At 45.3% G+C, this 13,039-nt stretch overlaps 1 protein-coding gene across 9 annotated transcripts in view; it reads right to left on the reverse strand.

The window, feature by feature from the left end:
* Nucleotides 1–13,039, reverse strand: part of SYT7 (synaptotagmin 7) — a 304,815-nt gene that overhangs the window by 103,618 nt on the left and 188,158 nt on the right. For 4 of the 9 annotated variants that reach the window (XM_083165693.1, XM_083165692.1, XM_083165697.1 and 1 more), the window contains 2 exons: nt 10,744–10,875; nt 9,920–10,135 (listed from right to left, as the gene is read on the reverse strand). The exons of 1 other annotated variant lie outside the window; for it this stretch is intronic. In XM_083165693.1, the coding sequence (XP_083021819.1) occupies nt 9,920–10,135; nt 10,744–10,875 (348 nt within the window). The remainder of the gene's footprint in view (nt 1–9,919; nt 10,136–10,743; nt 10,876–13,039) is intronic. 4 more of the 9 variants (XM_083165694.1, XM_083165698.1, XM_083165696.1 and 1 more) reach the window with 2 other exon arrangements.

Genomic DNA, 13,039 nt, shown 5'->3' on the forward strand with positions numbered 1-13,039 from the left:
GTCTGAATTCCGCCCTGTGTCCGATGGTGGGGGGTTTGTCTATATTACCAATTTTAACAGGGAGTTAGTATATCCATTTACTACCTTCCTCTCTGTGGCGTTCTGCTGAGATATGCCCTGCTACAGTACGTGGCTTTAGCCTTTCTGGGCTACAGAACCTGAGCATGGGACTCAGACTCTCCTCTCAGGGATCCTAATGAGTCACCTTCAGAGTCATTAACCAGCTTCTGAAATGATGTATCCTGGCAGAATTGTATTTGGGGAAATTAATGAACAATGGGAGCGTTCAGTAAGCAGGCAAATACATTTTTAGGTAATCCATCCAGTTTACAAATGAACCTAACTTAGATAAAATTGGGATGTTCAACATAATATTCAAAGAAAGGAGAAAAAAAATGACTCAGTGAAAAGCTTTTTTGTTCTATATTTAAGCCATAGTCTCTTTAATTAGGTATATTTTGTCTAATATACGGAATCCAGGGACTGTATGAGGTCTATACAGTTGTACGGTGGACAAGGAATTCACAATCAGGATGAGATATCCTCAAGGTGCTGTAAACAGCTACACAATAAATCCCAGCTCCCGGCAACCGAAAGGTTAAATGTTGGTTTCCTCTGTGCACTTTGCATTCTAAGGCACGTGTGCCACGCTGGCAGGTGGTGAGTGGGATGTCAGTTACAGCTTTTTATAGCATCTCTGTAAACTCATCTAACACCAAAAATCTTTTGGGATAGGAAAAAAAACCCCGTAGGAAAGAGGAAACGGGTCTGTTCTTTGTGGGAGAGCAGAAGGAAACTAAAACAGACTTATCTGCACCATATGTAATGATTACTGGTATGCGTCTGTAGTTGTAGATACAATAGGTACTGTACACATTATACCATATGTTCCCGAATGAAGATTTTACAGATAGGTTTCTAACCTGCACTGTCTGTAGATAGTGGTGATTTACCACTGTCCTAGAGGTGTCTGTGTCCTATTTCATGGAATATGTTAATATTTACACTTATACAATATACGGTTTTAGAAAGAGTATTCTAAGCAAGCGGAGCCAGTGCAAGTTTTTTTGACACCCTAGCATACAGCTTACCGCTACCACCACCACCACCACCCGCACACTTTCCAGAACCTCAGGTGAAAGAGCGGAGGTGGCATCTTCAATTGTCAACACCTGCCTTTTGCATTAAGCTAAACAATGACGTCTCTCTCAGATAACGGAGTCTCTAGGCAGCTGCTTAAAGCTGCCTTATGGTAGAGCCAGCCCTGCAAGCAAGAGCAGTTCTCATATCCCCATTTTCACCCAATAGGAGTGCCCAGAAGCTGTGGCCTATCTGTCAGATGTGCGTGGAAATTAATTTACTTTTGGGGGAGAGGTATGAACATAGACTTTCCAACCTACACCAAAGTGCTATATCAGTGTGTCCACCAAGCAGTGTCAAACATGAATGGTCCAACGGGGGAACGTGTGATAGGGGCCCTTGGTTTAGGGTGTGGCCAGTCTTCAGGGGGGGGGGGGGGGGGGGGGCTAACTGTCTCAAAGACTTGGCTAATCATTAGAGAGTGCATGGTCTGGGCACCTTGATAAATATATCTAGATATAGTAAATACTGCTATTGAATGTGTGACAATGTATAAGATTAATAATGGCAAAGTACTGTAGAAAATACACCATAGTCCCAAGAGGAGATGGGGCCCAAGGCAGTGTGGTCCACTGGGGGTTTCCCCAGTGGTCCTGTCCAGCCCTGACACCAACTTAAAGAGAAGTTAAGTAGACAGCTTCTAAGCTATGCTGTTTGGCCGGGATCAGTATGAAATCCGACGCCGGAATCCCGACCGCCGCAATGCCGATAAGGGGAGGGGGGCGTGGATTGCCCCCCCCCCCCCTTGCGGGCTCGCTGTGCTAACCACAGAGCGGGCCACTATTTTATTCTCCCTCTCCACCCATAGAGGGACAAAATGCCGGCATTGCGGCGGCCGGGATTCCGGCGTCGGTATTTCAACCGTAGGGATTCCGACCGCAGGGATTTTGACCGCATCCGGTTTGGCCGAGTGGTCTCTTTTTCAAGTGGGCATCTAGAAAATGTTTCTGTTAGGTGCAGTTAGCAATGCCACTTGCAGAACTGTATGAGTAGCATAGTATTCGGGAGAATTGTTGTCTCCATGGTGATGTTTTACTGATGACTTAAAGTATTTACTAGTTAAAAATATGATATTAGGTGTAGACCTCCGCTGATTATACAAAGGTTTAAATAAACAACCAGAGTCCTGGCCATAGGATCTGCTTATAACATAAACCAACTCATCCCACATCTTCGCTACTAAAACACATTTAAAAAGAAATGACTTAATCTTGACCATAAAAGTCAGCACCCATGAACTGAGTCTCACGGCTGATGAAAGTGTAAATCAAATATGACATTTTGATTAAGAGGTACTCATTGCAGTTAGAGACACTGAAGAGGACCTTAGAAGACTTTAACATTAAAGAAAGGATTATTTGAGATTGGTTCCAAACCAGTGAGGCTCTGAAAAACAAACTGTAAAGTGGGAATATACGGAATACAGGAGCTCACTGGAAAATGTGTGATCCTCTGTAAATCCAATGTGTATACAGATGGGTCCTTATACATCTACCCTCAATAAGCCATACAGCAGGAAATGCCTGCCAGGAGTGAGCCGCTAGGTCCCAGGCAACTCTGCTAGCAATAGGAGTCTTTTTCTGCCAAAAAAGCATCTTAGTCTCCACATGATTTGACTATGACACAACCGAAGACTGTGCTGATTCATTTGCTAAGCAACTCTTGTGTATCTGTGTGTGAATGAGGCTTTATAAGGAGCACAATGGAATTCTGCATTGTAGCATGTATGCAGATTCAGAGACTCCGGGCAAATACACAAAGCTGGTGATTATCGGTTATTATCGATGCACTGCGTATGCGTACGGTTCACAGTACGCATTTGCGAGGATGTCCTGCAATGAACTCCTGCAAATTGATCTGTTCACTGGCCGTTTGCAAGGTGATTGACAGGGAGTGGCCGTGTGGGGTGGAAACCATCCGCAGAAAAACTGTAGGCGTGCCTAGAAAAACACTGTGAGTATTAGGGGAATCACAGACGTGCCAAGCTGGCTTAGGGGAGGGTTTGTGACATCAGCTTTAGCCCGTATATGCCTGTTTTTCATCGCAGCGCCGAGTTGGTCTTGGGCTACACATCGCCTGTGATGACTTGTACCCTATGTAAGGGTGAGCCTGTTACAAAGGATTTTGGACGTATTCGCTTGGGTGCCAACAGATGTGCACGAGTACACAATCATTTGCACAGCGAGCACATTCATTTGTGAAGCGGGATTTCACTGGAGTAGGGCTGTGGCATAACTGGTCGCTGGCCATGCAATCAGGCCTGAATCAGAATCACACAGATATACAAGTGTCATATCTATTAATCAGCACAGTCTCCTGGTGCCTCCAAGTCACAGTGCCACCAACAGGGCTGTCTCAGGCCCCGGCCTCTGGAAGGGCCCGGGCAGTTCATTTCGATCACCGCAAAACGCTTCTTCAATGCAGGACTTTGGCAGGTCAATTAAAATGCTGCACCTGCTTTTGAGCCAATCAGAGCTTTTGTACCGTTAGCCAATCAGAGCATCTGCAGGTACACAAGCTCTGATTGGCTCACCAGCCGGTGCTGCATTTTAAATGGCTGCCGGTGTCCTGCATTGAAGAAACCTGTGCTTCGGGACATGCAGCAGGAGTCAGGAGATAACTGAAGGGAGGGGGCAGATGAGGAGGAGGGAGATGGAGGGGAGCCTGGACTGGAAATCAGTCCCTGGCCCCAAAATTCCTATTTTTCAGTCCTGCCTAGTCACATTGCATTGCGACTAAATGTTTTTCCTAAAAAAAAAGAATATGCAAAACTGGTACCTGACCCTAGCAGTCTTATTGGCTCTTACACACACAGAGGGTCTGTTTGGCAAGTCTGCAGCAGTAATGTATGAGAATACATCTGTGTACCCTGAGGAGCAGAAATGCACCAGGACTGATGTACTGTACTACAGTACTACACAAAGTAGGAAGAGAATTAGGACCATACTTGCCTACTTTTCAAAACTAGTTTCAGGGAGATTATAGTTGGTAACAGAATTTTGTACAGCTTCATTGAGGGGGCGTGTTATGCTCCATATATGGAGAGATTGTGAAAAGAGATTGTGAACGAGACACCTAGAAGCGTGGGTGTGTACTGCTACATCTGAGGGGAATGTAGATGAGCTCCAAAGCAAGAGCTACTATACTGCTGATGATTCAATGTAAATGTATCTGTCTCTCATTCCTTCCCCCCCCCCCCCCCCCCCCAAAAAAAAATGTAGCAGTGCAATGTGGGCTAGGTGAAATGTGGGAGATTGCTAGACTAATGAGGGAGAGAGGGAGATTGCTGCTATTCAGGGAGTTTCCTGCAGAACACAGGAGGGTAGGCAGCTATTATTAGGACACAGCAGGACATATTCGCCTATGTTGCCAGGGGACAGGAAATATATCATACTATTGAAACGCAACAATTTTTTCATCCATCCCTATCTTTACCTTGGGCTGTTTTTACCTCTCTTTATGTAATTATAAGATACACCCATCCCTGTATTTACTGGCTATATTAATCAGAAAGATCTATGAAGATCGGGTTTTCTAATAGTGCTTAATGAGAGGGCTAATAAACAACCTTTAGCAAATCAATAAAAACAATCCATTAGCCTTCCCTATACAAAACATGTACCTTTGCAAGGTAATTAACACCTATAGGGCACTGCGATTAAAAGCGAAGGCCCTGACATGTTGGAATGCTGGTACAACGCTCCTTTCACCTTACATGTAACAGGTTCTACTGCTCTGAGGTATCTACCCATGAGATGCACAGCTTCCATACATCCTGTAGGACTATCTCTCCTGTTTGAATACAGGCAATACAAAACATATAAGATGCACAGAGTTAAGAGCTAAGGGTCAGATTTATTAAGCTTGGTAACGTGATAAAGTGGCTGGTACTTTATCACCAACCAATCAGCACCAAACCTGAAACTTCACAGTTAGGAACTGATTGGCCGGTGATAAAGTACAATCCACATTATCACTTCACCTAGCTTAATAAATCTGCCCCTTATGCCCCTTTCAGACCGCACTTTTAAAACGGTAAATTGCCGTTTTTTTACCGTTTTAAAACGGTAATGTGTGCGGTCTGAAAGGTCCAGTCCCACTTAACCGGTTAGAAAATGCCGTTTTTTCTAACCGGTTAAAATGCAGGGTCCTACCCGTTTCTGAACCGGTATTTTAGCGCAAAAATCGGCTCAGAAACGGTATTTAGGACCCAGCCAATGAGCTGGGTCCTAAATTCAGCACAGTGAATACTTAATGAGCGCTCATTAAGTATTCACAGCACTGGAGCCCCCCCCCCGCGCGTGTCGACACCCCCCGCGCGCGTGTCGACGCCCCCCCGCGCGTGTCGACGGCCCCCCCGCGTGTCGACCCCCCCGCGCGTGTCGGCGCCCCCCCCGTGTCGACTTACCCCGTGCCGGTACCTCCGTTGTGGACTGCAGCTCAGTATGCTCGGAAAGCACTTATGAAAAAAGTGTCTTTCAGAAAATGGCTGCCCCCCATACGGAAGACAGTTTTTTTAAACAGGGTTTCCTATGGGGCAGCCATTTTCTGGAAGACACTTTTTTCATAAGTGCTTTCCGAGCATACTGAGCTGCAGTCCACAACGGAGGTACCGGCACGGGGTAAGTCGACACGGGGGGGGGGGGCGCCGACACGCGGGGTGGGGTGGGGGGGGCGTCGACACGCGCGGGGGGCGTCGACACGCGCGGGGGGCGTCGACATGCGCGGGGGGCGTCGACATGCTCTCGGTCGACACGCGAGAGGGGGGGGGGAGCTGCACGGAGGGGAGGGCTGAAGGCTGCACTGGCTTTGACCCTGTATTTGGAAAGTTTCCAAAAACGGGTCTGCCAGTGTCAAAAAATCGGCACTTAAACGGTAATATACCGTTTAAGTGCTGCGGTGTGAAAGGGGTTTTATCTGGCAGACCCGTTTTTGGAAACGTTTCCAAATACAGGGTCAAAGCCAGTTATGCGGTCTGAAAGCAGCATCACTGTTTATTAGTTTCTACAGGGTTTCAGCTACATACAGTATAGGCAGCAACTTGATCTGCTCAACCAAATTCTATAGATTGTAAACTTGCGAGCAGGGCCCTCCTACCTCCATGTTGGTTTGTATCTACCCAGTTTGTTTAATCACTGTTGTTTCCAATTGTAAAGTGCAACGGAATATGCTGCATATATAAGAAACTGCAATAAACCAAAATGTCTAAGATTGCAGTCAATAAAGTACTTAGGAACTAGTAATGTCTATGGAAATTTACAGGCTGCATTCTTATGAACTATGGGGTTGATCATGGTTCACTATTTGTAAACCGAATTCGGCCCCTGCCCTTATGGTCGCGATTTGCGCATGCACATTTTCTGCGCATGTGCAAACCTCAACTGGGAACGGCTTCGGCCATTTACAATGTCACTGGGCCGTTTACAGCAGGGAGGGAGGTGGATGGGGTTGGTGGCAGCGCTGGGACATTGGAACGCTGAGTGTTTCCTGGGCATTCCCACGCTGGGTGGGATGAAGTCTGCTGGGGCCAGGTTAGCCACCCACCCTGTCTTCATCCCGGCTCCCGCAAACATAAGTCAGTCTCCACTGACATATTTGCGAAGGCAGGGGAAATCATTTAATGGCCAGTGACCATCGAATGATTTCTCCTGTTGCAGGTACATACAAGGGGATGTGTCTTTGTAACACATGCACTCTCATGGTTGTGAAGAGAAACGGCAGCGTGTGGGGGGGGGGGGGTGTATTTGCTGGGGCGGCGTCACAAGGACTTGGTAAACTGCAAGCTTTGCTGCGAGCTTCGCAGCTTAGCGGGTCAACTAGAATCACCCGGTGCACTGACTCGGAGGAGCTGTTCAGGAGGACAGGAGGAACATTTCAGCTAGGGCTAGGAATAACCGGGGTAACGGTTGAAAACACGTTTAGAGCTTCTAGTCCACTACTGATGGGGCGTTTGATGGATTTTTGACCAGTTGCCTGCTTTGCCTGATTTGGAGGTTCATCCTGGGTATCACCTCCCTACTTAGCTCAAACGAGAGCTGTTCACACCAGTTTTCCACCATCTGGGTAATTGGCCATTTGTTTATATGTCCCATGTTTTTATATACGTGTATTTTGAAATAAAGTGGTATTGCACCATATATTTGCACTTTATCTTTTGGGTGGAACTCCCATTGATATCTTCAATGGGGAGTAAGAATATTACATTGTGTGTCTATTGCTAGGAGAAGAGGAGAGGCCACCTCACCAGGAGGAACGTGCGGTATCTCTTTGTTATTATTTATTCAATCTTCCGAACACAGAAAAGAGGATCGCTCCCCTAATTACAGGGTTGTATTCCTTCTCCTACCTATAACTAGGCGCCATCAGAGGGAACACCTACATCCTTGTTTCTTCAACTAGAATCACCCATCTATAGTTCCAGTACAAAATGGCTGCCATACAGCTGACATACACTTGCCATCTGCCTCATGCTGGAGATGCACAAATGATACCCTGCTGTGGATTGGTCATTATGTTTTTTCCAGATTTTAGCTAATGAGTTAAAATGATCTTGCTACAGCACAGGCCTGTCAAATCTCACAGATTTTCCATGTCTCGCTCGCCTGGCGTCAGTCAGTATTATCGCTCTGTAACATTTCAGGAAGTGCAATAAAGCTACACTGATAGAAGACATTAGCGTTGCCAGGGTTTGGGCCAGAACGGACGTATTTCATTGATTTTAGCCCTTGAATGTTGACAATAATGTGTTTGATCTATTGGCATACTGATCACACACTGCGCAGACAGATATAATTTGTATAAGTAGTCGCCAGAAATATTTGGCAGTTATTGGATAAATTAAATGATCACCTGACCTCTCTGCTGAGCCTTTGCTTGCTGCAAATGCCGCACACTAGTGAGTGTCAGTCTGTGAATCATAGGTAGCTGGGTGCCATATTTTAGGGGTGACATCTGTCCATATTATGCACTTAATATTTAGTATGTGGATATTTTGTGCACTTATTTTCTGGGAGATACAAATAACTTACTAGTGTAGGTTTTATTGGCCTTCTAGTTAAAAGCCTGTCAAAATGTCGGCTTCTGCAATGTACTTTTACTTTGTACTGTGACCGTTTTTTACTTTGTCTTTGAGCTGGGACAGTTTTTAGGCCACAAACTCTCCAGCCCACCCCCAGTCCCTATCTACTTCTACCTCCAATCACAGCTCCCTCTTCTCCATATCCAGCAAGTTTGCAACAGACCAGTGTCCATGCAAAAATTACTTTCACTTCTATTATGACATCTTGTAGCACACAAAGGCGTAATATGGTTTGCTGAGTGGCCTCTAGTGGTCACTGGTGGTACTTCACCTCATAGAGGTGAGTTGTTAGCCTTATATATATATATATATATATATATATATATATATATATATATATAAATAGCAATATGCTGAGATTCTTAGTTTGAGTAATTGCCTACAAAAAATGTCTTTAAATGATATCAACTTAAACACTTAACCTTTACTGACGGCACAAACATAGGCTACACTAATACCTACTACCTACACTAATACCAACTAATTCCAAATTGAGCAATCATTTCCATCATAAATTACACAGGAATGGTACACATCATAAATGCTATCTGTAGGGACACTCCAACACCAAATCACAGATTCCTGAAACCCTGTGGCTTTGGTAGTGTTTTAAGACAAACACGGGTCAATTAAGTTTAAAGGGCAACTTCACACCATGAAATGCTTTGTGAGTAACTTATTAAAACTCTTTCTTTTGGTTCCTATTGCAAAGCATACATAAGCTATATGTCCATAGGGTCTGATAAGGTGTGATTACTGCACTGTAGACCAACCCACAACATTACTTGCTCCAGTGTTGGCTTTGTTGTGTATGTACCAGGCGTTGGATAGAAAGTCGACGAAGATAAAGTAACAAACAACCAAGTCCTAACTGTCATTATTCAAAACAAAGCCTGTGACATTGCAGGTGGTACCTGATTGGCTGGTGCTTCATCTCTGTCCACGTCACCTTTCTCCAAGGCTTAGAACATAGATGCTTAATTCTTTGTCATAGCTACAATAATTTTGCCCTACCTAGTAGTCACATTTTCACCTAGTAAGCAGATATTTGGTCAATTTAACCATATGCCTTTCACATGTCATAGTGCTTTGTCAATCAATATAAAATAAAATCAAATTTCCATTTTTGTGGTTCCCTTGGAACTTAGGGGCTCATTCTGGTTCACTTGCAAGACTGTGAGTTTGGCCCCGTCTTGCTGTGTTTGTGGGACTGCACATGGTTTATTATGTGCATGTGCAGCTCCCCTTTACAAATGGCTTCGGGAACGTGCATAGTCCCCAAGCCGTTCAGATGGATTATGGTAGGCCGGGGGTGGATGGCAGCGGGGACGGGGATCGTCCATGGGAATGCCCAGGATGTCAGCCGCCTGCCCCGCCTTCGTCCCGGCGCTCGCATATAAAAGTCAGTTCCCACGTACTTTTATTTGCAAAGCCATAAGAAATCATTTGAGGGTCAGTGACCTTCGATGATTTCTCTTGCAGCGGAGGCATGCGAGGGGATGTGTCTTTGTGGGATGTGTCGGTGGCAGGGTAAGACCGAGCAGTGTATTCGACGCTCGGTAAGCTGCAATTCTCAAGCTTACAGAGCAAACCAGAATGACCCCCTTATTGTGTTTGGTCTAACAGCAGCGGGAGAGTTGTAATGGTTGTGCTGGTTGTGCGGCTAATATAAACTTATTGTTGAATGTTTATAACACTCACTTGTTTCTGAGATTCCCGGATGCCAAGTGACTTTGAACGGTGTGCCATCGCCCTCTCCCCGGCTTCCCCAGGCCTGGCTCGATTTGATGGCTTTGGGAAGACATGCTGATCTTCATGCTTTCACTGCGAAACTGCTTGTCTCCCAGCCGCCCATCTTTATCCAGTAAACCAGAGGCGCCGCATGCAGCTGACTTACTACCGGACAATAGTGTTCCACTGAAACGTGCCCACGTGCAAAGAAAGGACACGCAAATGTGAAGACATAAAAACACACAATGGGGGAAAACGAACACAAAGACGCCAGAAGAAGAAAAAAAAAGAGAGAAAGAGAGATAGGTCAGCACTGCAAATCAAAGGCAAAAGGCAACATATAGAAAATAACCCAAAAGCATCTTTCGTTAGAGGGAGGAAGACAGCAGCCCGGGAATGATGACGGTAAAAAGTTCCACATCTCAAGAAACAACATAGGGTTAACATGGAGAAAATCTGTCGGGAAAGGCACCAGACAGCCAGCCAGCCACAGGAAGAAAGAGGCGTGTTAGTGAATTAGACCACACAGTGCAAATGTAGAGCACACTCTGCTAAAACGGGCAACCCTTCCTGGCATTAAAATGGAGAGGGAGGGTAGGCCAGGGGAATCTAGAGAAGGAGGCGCGTCCGTTAGTGGAAGCTAGGATGGGTTGCTCGTCTCCATGGCTTGTTTGCCCATGGGGGTGAAGTGGAGCAAGGGTTAGAGGAGCAGGTGGAAGGGGGCGTGTGAGAGGAGTTGGGGGTGTGGTACATACTCACTACATACGACCGTGTCAGGCAATGGAAAGACTCACTTGAGGGCCAGCCTTGGGTCACCATAGGGGGCGTAAGGTGAAATGTTTAGGATAAACTCCTTTGGAGGGTAAGAGCTCCATTTCTGGTGGGTTGTGCTGTCATTGTTATTCCAAAAGTCTTTGTCTAGATCACTAAATCAGCAGAAAAAGAGAAAAAACAAAAAAAAAGAAGTACTAGAGAAAGCCTGAATCCCTGGTATGGAGCGAACGAGGAGGAAGGGAGTTAATGTCACATAGTGGCCTGTACGTCTAGGGAGAGATATGGAGAGGAGAAAGGCGTTGGTCTGTTAATTAACGGATCCCGGTTCTTAGAAGAAGAGGAGGAAGGCAAGAGTTTATTACAGTAAGGTTGAGCTGGCAGCACAGAGCATACATATCCAGAGAGCTGAAAGAAAGGGAAGGAAGAAGAAGGCATTGATTATGTCACTGAGAAGTGTCACCCATTCCCGCTCCTTTTAGTTTTCCCCTGCTTCACTTGTCATGAGCCCAAACTAATTACCCTCACTTTTGTACTACGGTTAAAGCACACGGAATATGCAGAGAGGTGTTCTTACTTCTGAGGACTTGGGAGCTGTCATGAGCCTCCTTCATTTCCGCCAACTGAACGTGGGGCGTAGGGCAACCATTGGGTCACTTCTCCCCTGTATCAACAAGGCGTCTGATGATTATCAAAGACTGAGCCTTCTGCTCATTATAAAGTTGCTAAGGACTAAACCCTAACCCATCACTGCATTTTCTCAGCCTCTATAAATAGAAGCTGCTTTAATTGAGGCAGGTCAGAAAAATTATTATAGAAGCGGCTAGTGATTCACCCTCAGTTTCCGCATCAAATTGCCTGTTTAAACACAGCACTAAATCCTGTAATCGCAATGGATTGTCATTAGAAATCCCCCTAACCCAGAGGGTTTAATAGAAAAGGCGAGCGTTACGCACTGCGTTTAACCCACAGAGTCTAATTTGTTACAAGATGATTTGTGTCTGATTACATCTTCTGCTTTTTTTGGAGTTGTCATTGCTTAATTTTCCCTTTCATTCGTTAATTGGTGGCGCTTCTGTGATGTTTGTGGTTAGCAACTTTCAGATCATTGATAAGGAAACAATGGTGTCTTTGTTATTTATACAACAAGCACACGATTAATCAACTTCGTGGGAAGCCACCAATGGATGACGCACCAGAAGACTATAATCTCCCGGTTTAGTACTATACCTTGGAGATTAACAATTGAGTTGAGATGTATTTGGTTTTAAGTTATGTTAATGCGAAGGAGTTTTTAATTTACTTGTCTCTAGGCCACACTGTGCTTTTTGAATACGTCGTAAACAAGATATAATACTTTAAAGCTGTCCTGCCTTGAAATGTTTCACAACTGACATGTGCTTGAAATAAGGTGCGCGAGGTAATATTTGCAGCTGTACTTTGAATCTGGCACAATTAACAGCCGCGTATAACTACAGCTGCTTTATCATCATCAGATACTGATTAACAGGGAGAAGTGCTGAGGCAGTGAAGAGCTAAATATAGCAGCAGTCTACAGAGGCGTAAATTCATCCCAGTTGACCAGAGGCAAGTTGAAATTTGGTGTCCCACTACCCTTAAAAAAAAGATGTGACAATTGCTGGTGGATAAGGGTCAGACTCATAAGATTCAGCCATCTGCAGAATGAGGGTTCACTGGCGGGTCCCATCTCACAGTCGAGCAGCGGAGGGTGTCCCGTTGCTTGGTTCGCTGCAAGCAGAGCGGTTCCAAACAGGAGCTGTATTTTCCTCTATAGCAGGTGTTAGCAGAGCTCCTGAGACAGAACTGATTCATTTTGCAGCAGCCAGTGTGCCACAAAGCTCCACTGGAAGAGCAGGTGCCCCATTAGGAGTTGGAGCCCGGAGGCAGGAGTGTCCAATGCCTCTGGGCGTTACGCCGGTGATAGGCAAGTCTGGTGTAGCTAGTGTTTAATAAATTGTATTAAACAAAAGTGTTACAATTATGTGTGGCTTCTCCGAAGTAAAGCTTTAGGGGCTATTGTTATTCACTTGTCCTGTGTATGGTGTGGGTTTACTCTGGGTACTCCAGTTTCCTCCCACAGCCCAAAAATATACAGGTAGATTAATTGGCTTCCTACAAAATTAACCCTAGAATGTCTGTGTGTGCGTGTACATGTGGGAGGGAATATAGATTGTAAGCTCCACTGGGGCAGGGACTGATGTGAGTGTTCAAATATTCTCTGTCTGTTTTTGGTTGTATCTTTTACACCAAGGATAGGGCTGATGATGATTACATGTATCAAACTAAGCATACACATTG

Source organism: Crinia signifera, chromosome 11 (genome assembly GCF_055691185.1).
Source record: "Crinia signifera chromosome 11, ASM5569118v1, whole genome shotgun sequence".
NCBI classification, from domain to species: domain Eukaryota; kingdom Metazoa; phylum Chordata; class Amphibia; order Anura; family Myobatrachidae; genus Crinia; species Crinia signifera.